The following is a 15668-nucleotide window of genomic DNA, read 5'->3' on the forward strand; positions in this document are numbered from 1 at the left end:
CTAAGATTATTCCTGATTACCTTGATGTTGATTTGCCTGCTTTTCTGAAGCACTTGACTTGGTTAAGCCCGACTACAAAAGTAATTTTACTGCTTAGACTTTTGAAACCCAAAGGAATATAATAACTGTATACTTCACATTAAACAAAAATTATGTGACCTTGATTATATAATGGTTCCTGAGAATTTGTAGTGTATCCAAAGTCTGAATAACCCCTATTTTGATCATTTAAAGTAAACTTTCTAAATTTCTAATTAGAAAAACTTCCCAAACCTAAATAATTTATATGATAGTATTCTAGAAAACTTGGTCTAATGGGCATTGATCCTTCAAGGAATTAGCCTAATGTAAAGAATTTTTTTTCTCTGTTAGGGTTTTTATTGTTACTGTGGTGATGATGAGAACTTTTCAAACAAATCTAACCTCACTCTTAATAGCTGAATATTTTTAAAATTTTTGTATTGGTCCATTATATTTGTACATTTTTATGGTGACCAGGTGGTATTTTGTTCTATGCACAGAATGTTTAATGATCAAGTCAGGGTATTTAGGATATCTATCACCTTGAGTGTTTATCATTTCTATGTGTTGGGAACATTTCAAGTCCTCTCCTCTAATGATTTTGAAATATACATTGTTGTTAAACTCTACTGTCAAACATTAGAACTTATCCTTCTGTCTGTGTGTTTATGCCAATTGACCAGCCTCACTTCATCCCTCCCACACACACCCCCTTCCCAGCCTCTGCCAACCATCATTGTACTTGCTACCTCCATGAGATCAACTTTTTCAACTCCCACATGAGTGAGAACATGCAGTATTTGTCTTTCTGTGCCTGCCTTATTTCACTTAACATAATGACCTTAAATTCCACCCATGTTGCTGCAAATAACAGGATTTCATTCTTTCCTATGTCTGAGTTAGTGTTCCATTGTGTCTATAATGCCACATTTTATTTATCCATTCATCCACTGGTGGACACTTAGGTTGATGCCGTATCTTTGTTATTGTGAGTAGTGCTGTGATATACATGGGGGTGCCAGGTATCCCTTTGTTATAATGATTTCCTTTCCTTCGGATAAATACCCAGTAGTGGGATTGCTGTATCATATGGAAATTCTGTTTTTAGTCTTTTGAGAAACCTCCATACTGTTCTCCATAGTAGCTGTACTAATTTACATTCCCACCAACAGCATACGAGAGTTCCCTTTCTCCACATCCTCGCCAGCGTTTGTTATTCTTTGTCTTTTTAATAATAGCCCTTCTAATTGGAATATGATCTCATTTTGGTTTTTATTTGCATTTCCCTGATGATTAATGATATTGAGCATTTTTTTTTATATACCTGTTGGCCATTTGTATGTCTTCTTTTGAGAAATGTCTATTCATGTCCTTTGCCCACCTTTTAATGGGATAATTTGGGGGGGATTGCTGTTGAGTTTGAGTTCCTTGTATGTTCTGGATATTAGTCCCTCGTCAGATGGATAGTTGGCAAATATTTTCTCCCATTCCACAGGTTGTCTCCTCACTGTTGATTGTTTACTTTGCTGTGCAGAAGTGTTTTAGTTTAATATAGTCCCATTTGTCTAATTTTGTTTTTGTTGCCTGTAATAGCTAAATATTTTTAGAAACAATTTATTTGGAAATACATAGAAAACTTTTCATAAATGTTACTCTGAAAACTAAATTATATTTAGAAAATGTTACACAGATTTAATTGTAAACCTTTTGAGCAAGTAATTTTGCATTTCCATTACCTAAAGAAAGCTGGTACCGTGGAAAAGGTATGACATGTTTTTCAAAGTGCAAGAAAATGATTAGGGCTGCTCTTTCTAGCATTAGAATGGGACAAGTTAAGTTGTTAGAAGCTAAATGTAACCAAAGAGTCCATATTAGCATTGAGGAACTGGAGACCCAGAGAGAGATTTAGACTAATTTCAGATTATGTGTAGAAAAATCATGGTCTTTAAAATTAAGCCTAAGTTTGTTATCAGTTACTAGCTTGGGCAAGTTCTTTAATTGCTCCAACGTTGAGTTTCTCATCTATAAAATGGAGCTTTAAGAGTCTGGAGGGCATTTACTCTAAACCAGGCACTTTACATATTGTTCTAAAAGTTAATTTCCTTATTCCTGGCTGCTTAAAGCAAAAGATTGCCTTCTCGTGGAAGATAAGGAGTGGGGCCAGGTGAACTGGTTAGACATTGTTTCTAACAGCCCTATTAGAAGACCCTGCTTCTATCTAGTATTGCCAGATGCTGTCGGAGATTGATAACTCTTTTGCGTGGTATCATTACCCCTTTTGGAGTATTATTCTACAGACCTGTTCCCTAAAGAGAAAAACAGCATCACTGCTTCAGCGTCTCTTTGGAAATCATTAACTCACACAATGAAGTACATTGCTGCAATAGGGAAATACCACAAGCTTGTGGACAACAGAGGCCTTGTGATTTTGTAAATCTTGTCCTTTCTCTTTAAACAGGTGGTTCCATCAAGGTCCTAATCCCTACAATGGAGCACAGGACTGGATTTACTCCGGCAGCTACTGGGACAGAAACTACTTCAATTTGCCTGACATTTATTAAAATGCAGAAAAGTCAGGGTGTTTAATCTACAAATAAGTCTTAAACCTATGTTTTTAAATTTTTTCCCTTGGTTTCTACTCATGTTTTAAAAATGAAAAACCTACTCTATGAGATAACTTGCACTTCACCCAACAGAAGTAGGGCCTAGGTGATATTGGTGATGAAAGTCTTAGGAAAAATGCATAATTTTGCTATAAAATGTACTTATTTGGAATACTGTTTTATATAGAGGTAAGAGGAACTGCTGGAGAATATGCTTTTTATGGTTGCTGTTGCCATATTTACTGAAGGTTTATACCTAAGTGTAACTTTAGCTTTATGGAATTATATAGTAATACCAAATCAAGTTATTTTGAATATTTTTATGCTGTCATGCTTGAATGTTCTAGAGTAACTTTGAAATGTTTAGACTTCTCCTATATAATATGTGCTCAAATGTAGAGGTTATGTCATTTTTGTAAAGACTCCATTGATAAGAAGGCTTTTATTCATACTCATCCTCTCAATTTTACCCCTTCCAAGCTCCAAAAAGAAAATATGCCTGAATATTCAGAGTAGGTATTCCTGACTTGAAAATTCTAAAGAATTAAACTGCAAGGTATTTCATTTATTTATTTTAGTGCTCTGAATTTGCCTTTACAATTTTCTGTAATCATTGTCATTAAAATAAGTTGAAATTGTACATTTTAACTGAAAATATGTATAAAATCTAGTAATTCACAAAATGCCCTAGAAATACTGATTTTAATCACCATTACCTGACAAGATTTTCAAATGCTTCAACTTCCAGTGGCAAATGCCACCAGAGAAATTAAGTTGCACTCATGTATGTATTGTAAGTATCAAATTATATAAAAGGAGGTCTTATGCATTTCAAGTTTGCAAGGCACCTGTGTACTTAAAATATGTATGGAGAACTGTACAGTAGAGCTTTGCCCCTTTAATTGGGGTACATTAATCTTATAGTATTTATCCACCAAACTCCAGACTGAGATACTGCTCCAAGGGGCCCTAGGTAGCTGCCAGTAAATTAATTGCTGTCTTGAAGTTAACAAGTGTTATAATGAAATAATAATCTACCTGATGCTAAATAAAGGCTTTAGAATGTTCCAAAAAAGTGTGGTTTCTTTAAAAATTTCAAATATGCTAATGTTGCCACTTAATACTAATTGTAAATTATCAAAAGTGTCTTTTCAAAGTCGTCTTTATGATGCCACAGTCCCCAGGGCCAAAGAGCTAACCAGCTATGTGGCATGCACAGTGAGAAGTGGGCAGATAGATAAACAGGTGCTGTATTCATTTGGTGTGAGTTCCAAACACAGAATTATCAAGTTGGAGTACCTAGCTAGAAAATCCTTGACTAGATCTGGTAGAGTGGGAATGGTTTTAAAAAAAAAAAAAAATTATGCAGAGTTTGGAAAATGCTATTGCTTCACAGGCCTAAAATGATTTAAGGCCGTTTGTGTTTGGTTGTTTGTGTACCTCCTAAAGTTATAAAAATGAGCAATACAAGGTTTTATGCTTGCATGAAGTTTATTGCTATATTACGCTTGGTGGCCAACTCCACCTTGAATGTTGATTCAAACAGCGTCATTTTCAGGATCTGTTAAAAATAAACATTGAATTGTTTAAATTTAATCATTATTAAACTAAACATGTGAATTCAGTGGAAGATCAAAATTGCAAAGCATATCTTCCTGTGCTATTACTAAGCTCTTATATCAGCAATTCCACGCTGAAAACGGCCATCTCGACAAGTCCACTAAAAGTCCAAAAAGGGGATGAGTAAGTGCACATAGCCCTTTGAAAACAGCTGTCTTTCCTTAAATATGGTAACTGTAGTACTTGAGCCTGCCTATGAATGAAATCTGACTTTTGCCCATCTCTCAGATGTGCAGCTTAAAATTCTCACAAATTGTTTTAAGTAACTGAACTTGTTGGTATGTAACACTTGTATTATATACTCTTAACTCGTCTCCCCGCTTCCTCCGTTCACCTCTCCCTGACTTCTAATTCATTTTCCACATAGCAGCCAGGGGGTCTAATAAAAACACGAATCTGATTCTATCATTCTTCAGCTTAAAACATTTGTGCTGACTTACCACTGAAATCCAAATCTATCTTTGGTATGCTGGTTGAATGAAAAAAAAAAATGATTTGTGACAAAACTATCTTATCTATAGTTAATTTCAGTTGTCCCTTTAATGCGTTTCCAACCTGTCCCTGCTACTGTCTCTTACCTCACGGGTTGGGCATTCCATAGATGACCAGCACTTCTCTTACCTTGCTTCTCCAGTTGTTCCCAGCTATTGTCTCTGCTCCTCCCCATTCCTTAAACATGCCACCTAGATTGTCTTGTCCTTTTTAAAATTCCATCCCCCTTTAGCATCTACCACAGTGTTAGACAACAGCCCGGGTATTCAAAGGTGACCGAGTTGATGGCTTGGCTGGTTCATGTACTGGGCACCAAACCCTGGGAGTGAGTCAGCATGCTGCTGCGCACCTGTGTGTTTGTTGGTAATGGTGGTTAAGAAGGTGGTGACAATAACCACATCAAATTAGAGTATACCCCAACTCATTACATATTAATTCGATTTGTTTTAAATATCTCAATTTCCAGGTCAACAAAATGCTGAAAACTCAAGAGTGTTAAGGACCACATATTATGGTAGGAAAATTTACCTACCAGCTTTAAGTTTCTGCTTTGCGAACATGGGCTGTAGTCACGGTAATTTCTCCAGCAATACCGTAACTTCCAAAGGGAGTACGTTTGTCACCAGATCCTGAACTTTTTTTGGCTACATCTTCTACTGGGAAAGCAACAGAAAGAAAAACAGGGCTTTGTGGTCTGGGGACATCTTGTCCATTTGTAGGAGGACTAATATTTTGGGGATTTAGGGTGTGTTTCTGGAATTTCTGATCTGCAGCAACAGCAATGGGCACTTGTACTGCAGCATATCTCTTCAAGGCATCTGACTGTGAAACAACAGCATGTCCAGGAAGAGCTTTCCATTCCTGTGCTTCCTGGACATTTGAGCCTACTAAGATAAAAGGGGGGGCACTGGTCTTCTTGCTGTCGTCCATCATCACATAAGTTGGAGAAGTGACTTTTGGTGGATGCTGCAGAAACTGTGGATCCTTAGGATTAGATAAATAGAAGGTTGCTTGGGGGAAAGGCCCAAGTGCAGGTGGTGGTGATGGGCGACTCTGTTGATTCATATCAGTTAGGCAATAAAGGGTCCACATGTTAGAATATGGTGGTGGTTGTCCTGCTTCGCTTGCTGCTAGTGCTATAAAAAAAAAAAAAAAATTGCAGGCATTAAAGGTTTGGTCTCTGTATCAGGCGCTATGCACAGTAATGTCTTTGTAAATCTTTTTTTTTTTTTTTTTTACATATAAACAAACAACTGTAATATGTGGCATAAAGCATGCTATAGAGAGGACTAAACAGTGTTTGGTAATGTGAAAGAAGAGAGATTCTCTACAGTTGGAAAATGAGGAGAGTGTTGTGACAGCAAGTGGCAGGGACACTACAGTTGTGGCTGAAGCAACAATCTCATTCTAAGTTGCTGTTTCCAGCTGCTTCACCTTTAGACATGGCTTCTACAAGATCCTCAGAAAGGAACTGAATAGTTAAAAAAAAAACTTTTGGCTTTCCCAAAAAAATCAACTGAAGAGTGTGTTAAGCCACTGAAAGTAGTGTTAATGCATCTACATAGCGATTTTTCTTTCCTAAAGAAGTCAGCACTAGGTGTCATCTTGATCACATAATCTAGTATCTCTGGCCCTTCACAGGCACCATTATCTCCCATTCATTTGTCTCCACACATAAAACATCACATAATCTAGGACTGAGAACTACAGAGAGCACCCCTTTTAAAGCAAGGCTTGAAATCATAAGTCCTAGGTGGCAGTAAGAGGCTGGTTGGTCCCACAGAGATTCTTTAAGAAAAAAAGAGGTCTAGGAATGCTGTCCATCCACTTATACCAAAGAATCTATAATGCCAAGTGTGACCTGCCCAGTGAAGACAGTAGTGTCTTGGAGAACCGAATCCCAGAAGATGGGACCTAAGACAAAAAGTTCCCTGTAGAGGAATTTCACTTTACCCAAATGTGCCGAGTTTACCTTTGAACACTGGGCCATCTATCCCTAGTGCATCCTTTTTTTCTTCCCCAGAAAATAAAGTAATAGTATGTACATGATTAAGCTGATATGTTTTCAATAGCTTCAGGTACTTTCAACTGATCTTTCTTCAAGCTTAGTAAAAAATATGTACAAGCCAAGTCTTCAGTTTTTTCAAAGGGAAAGAGTTTGATAACTAAATCTGAGTGTTTTTTTTTTCTTTTGGTCAAATATCCTTTAAGTGCTGAGGACAACTCTATTTTACTTTATAAATAAGCAGTTGAAAACAGTAACTAGGTCTGGAAGTGCTGCTTAAGCCGTAAGTCTCATGCCAGTCCCACATGCTACAATCCCAACACTGCCCTCTGCCTTTTCAGCTGTGCAGAATCCCTGTCACACTGCCAGACAGAATTTGATCTTTTGTAAACACCTGCTTAGGTAACACTTCTTTATCATTCTGGCTTGAGTTAAGAGTCAGAGTTGAGAGAGTTTTTGCAAAAGGAATGGGGGGATGGGCTCATGCATGTCCCTTCCGTCCCTAAAAAGAGAAGGGCCCCTGCAAGTATCCATGTGAGGCATGAGGGTGAGCAGACCAAATGCCATATAACTAGATTCAGATGGAGGTCACATCATGTCTGTGTCACAGGAAAACATGGTGATAGTTCAGCAGCCAAAAAAGCATCTTGATTTTGGCACTTGTTGGGGAACTGATGGAAGGAAGCCAATCATCTGAACTGCATCCATTTTTGTTCAAGTGCCTAACTATCCTTTCTGCTTCTGCTGCTACCTCCATGCTGCCCCGTGTGACAGAAGTTTGACCCGACCTTTCCTCTCCATCCAGCTATGAAGCTGCACCCTCAGCTGCAGGAAGCTCCTGGACAGGAGATCAATGCTTGGCCCAGCACCCCACACCTGCTTGCAGAGCTCTCCCGCCTCAGGGCGAAAGCAGTCAAACACACCACCATTTCTTTCACTTTTTAAAATGCCACAGCCTATGTAATTGCATTGTTGTAGTTCAATTTTACATTCACAAGGGAGAAATTTCAAACCAACACCCCCTAATTACAGTTTTGCAATAGGCATATTCAGATCACAGGAATATATTTTGTACCTGACAACAGGCTATAGTGTTGCTCGCTATGTAATATTTCCAAAAGAGTAACACAAAAGTGCTAGATGATGAAACTCTGAGGCCAAACTTTGGGGATGTCACTTTAAAATCACTCATCTCATAATAGTAAAATCTCAAATGCAGCAAAGCCTTTAAATAGGTTTGGCATTTCTAAAAAAAACTATTGAAAATACAGATTTTGACCAGTCTGCGGGGAGCCTACATAGACGGTTATCTGAAATACAGATGTCACCTGAAATGCAATTTGTAATTGTATAAGTATCTAATTTTCTTACCTGGCTTCATCAAACCTTGTCAGGTGCTGCCTTCCCCTTCTGGTTCAATTTCTGGTGCACTGAGACCTTCTGGAACAGGAGGAATGGAGCCACCAGATGATCTTACAGGTACACCTGCCGCTTCCCCAGGGAACACAGGTTTGGGGATCTCCCGGGGTGCAGAGTTTTCCCCTGACTCCTCCTGCCCAGTTTTGTCAGCGACCATCGAAATGATCTCCACTTCAAGGTGCAGAGATTTTTCAGAGCCTATTGTGATGGAGCCCTCTGCATCCAGGGGCTGTGCAGATACCTCAGGCAGAACTTTCATGTAAGCGTCAGAGAGCAGAACTGTAGCTTCTGCCTCCACATGTACTGAGGAATCATATTCTGCATGCTCCTCCAAATGTATAAGTTTTACAGACTCTACAGACTTTTTAGACATGCCCGAGACTGTCTTGTGTACTACAGGTTTGGAACTAACTGGTGGTGACTGCTCATTTTCTTTAAGGCAAGCAACTTGATCAGTAAAGGGGATAAATATTTGTTCTGGCATTTGTTCAACATAAACAACTCCTTCAGTCACAGGCTCATCTTTATAGATAGATGATATACGAACGGTTGATGTAACCTCAATATCAGCCTGAAAAGAGACCTCAGGAGCTTGATCGTAAGCAGGAGGTTCTTGTTCATCCTGCAAGGGGAATGAGGAAGCCGTTGATGGTTCAGCCTTATCGCCTTTAGGTTTAGGACCCAAATCTACATGGTCAGATTTCTGGCTCACAACCTGCACTGCTACCACTTCTCTAGAATACACAAGAGAAGTGGCCACCGTGACATCTTCATCAGGCTCTGAGCTCAGTGCCTCCTTGATAACAGGCATACTGGTTGCCACATCCACCATTAAAACGTCAGATTGATCAGAATGAGTAGATGAAACTTTACCTAACATCTGAGCAGCAAACTGAGCTGGGTCAGCTGGGACATAGGCAAACTCTGGAGAGACACCTGCTGGAGGTGGTGATGAGGGTGGGCTAGCAGTCTTTGGGGTGGTTGGTTTAGAAGACAGACCAGGAACTGCTTCAGCTGTGCTCTCATGCTCTAAGAACTCAGCATGAACTGATGGAAACTGGGTGGTTTTGCTGCTAAATAGTGGTCCAGCTATATTGTCCTCCTCTGTGTCTGTAGATTTTTCCATCCGTGTAGGCACTGGAGAAACTGCAGATATTCCTTCTGGTTCTTTTACACATTCTGGTTTCTTCTCTTGTATCATTCCTTCTGACCACTTCTCTACTAAAATAATAGCCAAATAGGTTAATCAGCATATATTACCCTCCAAAAAGAATGTTAAAGCAATAGGTTGAGCATTCAAATGTCAACATAAACACAAGTACGAGAGTTTTTTTGCTTTATTTCCTAATATCTGTGATTTAGTGTGGGCAATGAAACTTCCCTGTCCTTATTCACTCCAAGACCCTCAGTTCATTTCCCTAGAAATAAGTGACTCCAGCACAGTGGCAAAACTAATAATCAGATACCATCCTAAGCCAGTCAGCATCAGGGGAAAGATCATAACTCTGCCTAGAAATAAGGAAGCTGAAAACTTCCATGGAAAAAGCTCCTGATCCAAACTTTCACACAAAACTGGGGAGGGATGAAGAAAAAAGAGACTGAATTGGGCAATAGATTACCTGATCTTTAGCTGGTGTAATAATGACACAGATGCTAACACATTAATAAAGGTATTCCTTAATTTAAGAAAATTGGTGTACAAAGTTTAACTTAATGAATTGGGGTAAACTAGGGGGCTACATGAGGGTTTTTTTTTTTTTGGTAGAGTCTCACTCTGTTGCCCAGGCTAGAGTGCCGTGGCGTCAGCCTAGCTCACAGCAACCTCAAACTCCTGGGCTCAAGCAATCCTACTGTCTCAGCCTCCTGAGTGGCTGACACTACAGGCATGCACCACCATACCCGGCTTTTTTTTTTTTTCCTGTATATTTTTAGTTGTCCAGCTGATTTCTATTTTTTTTTTTTTTATTTTATTTTTTTTTTAGTAGAGACGGGGTCTTGCTCAGGCTGGTCTCAAACTCCTGAGCTCAAACGATCTGCCCGACTCGGCCTCCCAGAGTGCTAGCATTACAGGAGTGAGCCACTGCGCCTGGCCACTACATGATTTTTTTATATTAGGCAATAGCACATATTCTAACCTAAAAATGACAGCACCTGCTAGCAAGGTGTGATCATGCTGCCAAAGTCATACTGACCCAGACAAGATGAAAATAAAGATCTCTGGATATGAAAGTGTAGACTTTAGTGAACCTTTAGACATGAGGAAAATTCCCATGGCCTAGAAGATCAAGACAGCTGATACACAGAAAGTCCTAGAGCCTGGAAAACTTTTATGCTTATCACCCACATGCCTGTCTAACCACCTTAGTTGTTACTCATCTGCTTACTGAGGATTTTCTCTTGGGGAAACATTTCTAATATCACAATTTGCTTTACAAGAATGTGTTTGGTTCAAGTCAAAACTTCGTTCAGAGACATATTTTCATAGGTTCAGCTGCATCCCGAAGAGCAGTGTCCTGCAGTATCTCCCACTACATTGGCTGCTGATTTCTTGTATATTCAATTAAAGTGTCTAATTCTGAAAACGGACATCACACCAAATGCTCACATGCAGAAAAAAGTTTCAAAAAATAGAAAAGCTACATCTACTCTTACCTTCCCCTGCTTAGAACAATACCTCATTTTCCTAACCATTCACTTCTTCAGGACTTCCTCACCTACTTTTTCACAAAGTCCTTTACCCCTCCACCAATACTTTGGACTTAGAGCTTGTGCTATGTATAAGACACTGTACTGGGCACTGTTGAGGACAAAAAGATTATTAAGATGAGATCTCATATAGCTTCCATTCAGTAGGAGAGGTAAGACAGATAAATATTATAGGTAAAAAAGTGCAAGTACCTAATAATGGTACTATTGAAGATCTTGGGAGTTCAGAGGAGGGAAGGAATCTTATTTTAATAAACCTGACCTTTACTCCTACTTTGTAGGACATAGAGAGCTACAAAAAATATTGCTCCCACCATTACAAGAAGTAAAAGCCAGATAAACCACAAAATCATAACTTTTCTTGAGTCCAGCAAAGAGCTGGGGTCAAAAAGTAACCAAGTAACCTTATTTCCAAAGAGGAACCAGTCCCTCCAAGGAGAGAAGGGACACAAGAACAGTCTCAGCTGTGGCAGAACCCAGGAAGAAGATCATGCCATCACAGTAGCTCGTAAGAAGGTATCAGCTAAAATCTTAATGTACTGGTAAAGGCCAAAGGTGGGCTACAATGTGAGTATGGAATAGCTCGGGCCTCCAGACCCAAGGAGAGTTCACTTACTCAGAAGCACTTTTCCACAGGCCTCCCATGAAAAGAGGGAAGTAAGGTAGGCGGCTGGAGAGAGAGATCCTATACCAACACCAAACAGAGGTCTCCTACTGTTGGGGCAGAGATAGGAGACACTGGCCTGAGACTAACCACAGTCTCAAGGCAGAGGTTGGCTGCCACATGGATGGAGGGCAGGAACACTGAGGAAGCCCCATCTCCAAAAGGCCAGGTGTATATGACCAGCCTAGGCCTGAGGCTGGCACAGAACAACAGGGAACCTCCTGCCCTGCCCACCAGCCCAGCATTGAGTCACAGGAGACTGCAGGCTGCCACCAGATGACGGGCAAGAGCACAGAGACAGATGCCATCTGTCAGACACAGAAAAGCAAGGAAGGCTGAAAGCTGAGGGGGAAGCACAGACCCTCAGAATCACTGTCTGGCACCCCAGGCCCACCCTCAGCAGAAAGCTTCAGCAGTCCTCTGCTAGAAGAATTTGGGGCCTGTGGTACAGTGAAGGTAATGAGAGCAACAACAAAACCCAAGCCCAACTCCTAACTAGACTGACCTCCCACACCCACACCAATTCAAGGCCTCTCTACTTTTCTATGCCCCCCATCCCTCACACAAGCTCTTAAATTCTCCAACTCTTGATTTACTTACCATTAGAATTTTCAAGAACCCGGCCAATCTAGGAATTGGATTACCATAATCCCTAAACTGACCTATCTAAGGTTGTCTGAAGTAACTGACAAAATATATTACAAGTGTCTAGGACAAAACAGTTAATAAATATTAATTCCATTCCTTCTTTTCCTAGTATATACTAAGTGGTGGGGTTTAAGGGAATGACTCTTTTGCCTTAAAATATTGCTGAAGTTTCTAAAATCCCATCAATTAAAGATTCATTTGGATTAATGAAGAAACTGCTGAGAAATGGGGGGACTTTCATTGATTCATATGGTAGTAAGGATCTATTTAATCAAATTGCAGAAAAACAAGAGGAGGATCCTTGGAAATGGGCCTATGTGGGAGAAATGCCACAATGAAGGCCCTGGATAGAGCCAAGGACCATCTTTAGGATGGCTCTGGAAGATGCGGCAAAAGATAAGAGACAACGGACAAGTGAAAAGTTTGCTCCCACGTCTACCTCTTTTTCTCCTTTCTTCTCCATCACCTCACTGTGCGTGAAGTTTTGAGGTCACTAGGGAAATGGAGTAACACTATTGGTCCTATCAGGAGGCTGATCAAAAAAAATGGGGCTCTTTCTAGGAAAAAAATCCCAGAATGAAGTGTTCAACAAAAACAAATGGTATGTGCAGGGATGTTCTTATTTCCATACTTTCCATGCATACAGGCAGCTTGGTAGTATTGCTGTTGGCTGCAAACTCATCAGTTCGGGAGTAACTCTGTAGGTAGGATACGACATCCCCACTGAGCACTCTTATGAAACACATGTCTTTCATGCTCATATCCGATACATGGGAGATGAAGGAGCAACAGTGCACTAGGGGTGACAGTTAGCTTTTGCCCACATCATCAAGTTCTAATACCTGGTACTGTCTGTCTTTAGGCTGATCTTGCTTCGTTCTGAAGGGACTGAGAGACCAGAATAAAGGTCAGTTGACTTAGTCGTCATAGAATGATTAATTTCCTCATCTTGCAAGTCATTGAAAGCCTGGGAGGGCCTCAATCCGTGGGGTCAACTGATAGAGCGAGCATTATACATACCACCATCTGTATTTAAAATTGGGGAAGTTCTATTTAAATGAAATAGAAGGTGCCACCTGTTATATCTACATTTTTACTGTGCAGATCTGAACCACCATGCAACCAAATCTACCCAGAGCTCCCATGGGAACAGCAGGTAGGGATTTAAACTAGTCAGTGGGTAGGAGAATACCACTCGGAAGGAAATGCCCTACCAAGTGGGAACCTATGGTGCCTGTATATCCCTAGATAGTCCCTCTTTAGATAGATTCATGCACTGTCAATGAGAGGACATAAGTTAATGGATATTGTTTGTCCAGTAAGAAACCACTTGAGATGACAATAAAAGGCAGACAAATAAGCCAAACGGATATTAAACAGTACCATAGAATTCTGTATTTTTTGGTCATACCTCATGTTACCTTCCCATCTTCCTAGTATAAATTAGAACAAGCAATGTTCATTTCTACTCTACTGCCTAAAGAGCAAACTGTTTCTACAACCAGTTTGCTTTCAAGATTATTTGTATGCTACGTCAATCTCCTTGATATCTTCAGTTATCAGAGGAGAAAAGCAGCAGTATCTCCTACCCCTATCTCCATCAAAAGTATGGCTGCTCCATTAATTTTGTTAGTCTGTTAATTTTGAACTGTGAGATTCAAAGACCTACCCTGGACTCAAATCCACATCAGTAAACAAATTAAACTCAAAAGCTACCAGTTAGTTACTTTCCACTATAAAGATTCACTGACTTTATCACCATTCTCACACATAGTATGCCTGCACACTCCCAGTACTTTCCAACACAGCATGCCCGGTATAGGAGACAGAAATACATGGACAACCACCACCTTGACTACCTGGGAAACTGGGCTCATGGGGAGGGGAAGGGTGGTTAATATTCTTGCACTTGTCTGTAAGCAAGTCCCAGACCTGTTTCTCATGGTGAACTGCGAATGCCGTCAGTTCCTGCAGGGAAGCAGCTAGTCTAGACAATAAAATATTCCTGAACCACGGCACTTCATTCTCCTGCCCCTTCAAAAGCTGACCCTTGCTATTCTTAACCTAGCTTTTTCTTTTGGGTATCTCTTTCACTGTAAATCCAAACCCTCACGGTTTTTACATTTTACTAGGTCTTACTCCTAACTTCTCCCCACCTTGGTTATGCTATGTTATGTTACATTAATAGATATATTAACATCACCAAGTGACAGCCCAAAAGTGGCTGACAACTCACTGAATCCTACTTTTCTTTCTCTTTGATCACTTGAAAATGCTGATCTGGCAATGTAGTAAGAATTATTTAAGTTATTTGTCACACTGGCCATGAATCTCCATTTTCCCTCTTCATAAAATTCTGTGAAAAGCTTTTTCTTGCCATTAGACATGTATGCCTGTTCTTGGGATTTGACTATTATATTCTCTTTTGTTTATAGTGAGCCCAAATATTCACTATGTAAATTTTGCCTTGTCTTGTATCTCCCCCCTGAATTTTTCATTGCTCCTATATCAACTCAGTTTCATGCTGTGATATTTACATATTAGACATTTACACATATACACACAAAACAACTTTCTTTAAGCAAATATATAGCACTATGTCACAGTGCCCGAGACATGCGGGAGGAGAGCATTCTCCACGAAAAACTTATCTCCTCATACATACTCTTGGAGCAGAAAGTATGGTCAAAGACATCTAACTGATCTCCTGTCCTCCAGCCTGGACTGCAGTTAAACACCAGGGGGAAAAATATGGGTGGTTAACCTTTTCCAAAAAAAAAAAAAGTCTTCCAAGAAGAGTATTTTAACAACTTTCCGTAGTAATGTAGGTCTTCATATATATTCACTGTACCAAATAGTTTGTAAAAGATGAATTTTTCTTATTTCTTTCTAAGATTTGGAATCCTCCAAAATGTCAATCCACAGGTTTTTTAAAAAAACTGATTTAATAATAAAATCAGTGTGATTATTTAAACAAAAAATATTTGTGGGCATCATTCTTAAGTTTGAATGTAATAATGATGCAGTAATTTTATAACCAGCATTATTAAAACTATCACCACTTGTGGCACTTACCTTTAATCTGATGAAACTGTTTAACCAGATCTTTTATATCCAGACAAGTATTCCCTGAAGGAATAAATACAGGAAATCAAATACAGATACACTTATTGCCAATTTAAAATGCTTTCTTTTTCAAAGCAACAAATATATACTCTAAAGCAATTACAAACCTTCTCTGAACACAATAAGTTCTTTAAAATAAGCTGCTGCAAACTGGGTGATATTTGGTGGATTGGTTTTGAGAATGGCTCTGCTAACTCCCTCGAGCAGAGTCTTGAGGCCATAAGGTACGACAAGTCTGGGCTTTGAAGAAATCATTTTGGCAGGATGTCTGTAATCTCAGCTATAATGAAGAAAAACAAAGTCTTATAAATAGTCTATTAGTTTTTAATTAACAGATTTCTTGCCAGTTAACCATGGTTTTCTA

The 15668-nt window shown here is 39.5% G+C and overlaps 2 protein-coding genes across 8 annotated transcripts in view; one reads left to right on the forward strand and one right to left on the reverse strand.

Moving 5' to 3' along the window:
• The window catches only part of OSBPL1A (oxysterol binding protein like 1A), a 187203-nt gene extending 183233 nt beyond the window's left edge, over positions 1-3970 (forward strand). For 3 of the 4 annotated variants that reach the window (XM_069468507.1, XM_069468508.1, XM_069468509.1), the window contains one exon: positions 2480-3968. In XM_069468507.1, the coding sequence (XP_069324608.1) occupies positions 2480-2582 (103 nt within the window). In that variant the 3' untranslated portion in view covers positions 2583-3968. Of the gene's footprint in view, positions 1-2479 lie in introns of all 4 variants that reach the window. The other variant, XM_069468506.1, reaches the window with a different exon arrangement.
• Positions 3971-4303: 333 nt separating this feature from the next.
• CABYR (calcium binding tyrosine phosphorylation regulated) lies at positions 4304-15639 on the reverse strand. 4 transcript variants are annotated; one of them, XM_069468513.1, is made up of 4 exons: positions 15412-15639; positions 15254-15307; positions 9034-9381; positions 4304-5389 (listed from the first exon to the last, which is right to left on the reverse strand). In XM_069468513.1, exons 1-4 carry the CDS (start codon positions 15557-15559, stop codon positions 5274-5276), a joined length of 666 nt encoding a protein of 221 aa, XP_069324614.1. In that variant the 5' UTR covers positions 15560-15639; the 3' UTR covers positions 4304-5273. The 4 variants fall into 4 exon arrangements, with proteins under 4 accessions (XP_069324614.1, XP_069324612.1, XP_069324613.1 ...); XM_069468511.1 differs by having other exon boundaries at positions 4304-5872; XM_069468510.1 differs by lacking the exon at positions 4304-5389 and adding an exon at positions 5813-5872 and having other exon boundaries at positions 8113-9381.
• Positions 15640-15668: the final 29 nt, after the last annotated feature.

The sequence above is a fragment of the Eulemur rufifrons genome, chromosome 5, assembly GCF_041146395.1.
Source record: "Eulemur rufifrons isolate Redbay chromosome 5, OSU_ERuf_1, whole genome shotgun sequence".
Classification (NCBI taxonomy): Eukaryota; Metazoa; Chordata; class Mammalia; order Primates; family Lemuridae; genus Eulemur; species Eulemur rufifrons.

Coding starts and splice junctions, on each gene's coding strand:
- CABYR (XM_069468510.1), bottom strand. CDS start 15,559: ATGATTTCTTCAAAGCCCAGACTTGTCGTACCTTATGGCCTCAAGACT. Junction 15,308..15,411: donor ACTTATTGTGTTCAGAGAAG/GTTTGTAATTGC, acceptor TTATTCCTTCAG/GGAATACTTGTCTGGATATA. Junction 9,382..15,253: donor ACAGTTTCATCAGATTAAAG/GTAAGTGCCACA, acceptor CTATTATTTTAG/TAGAGAAGTGGTCAGAAGGA.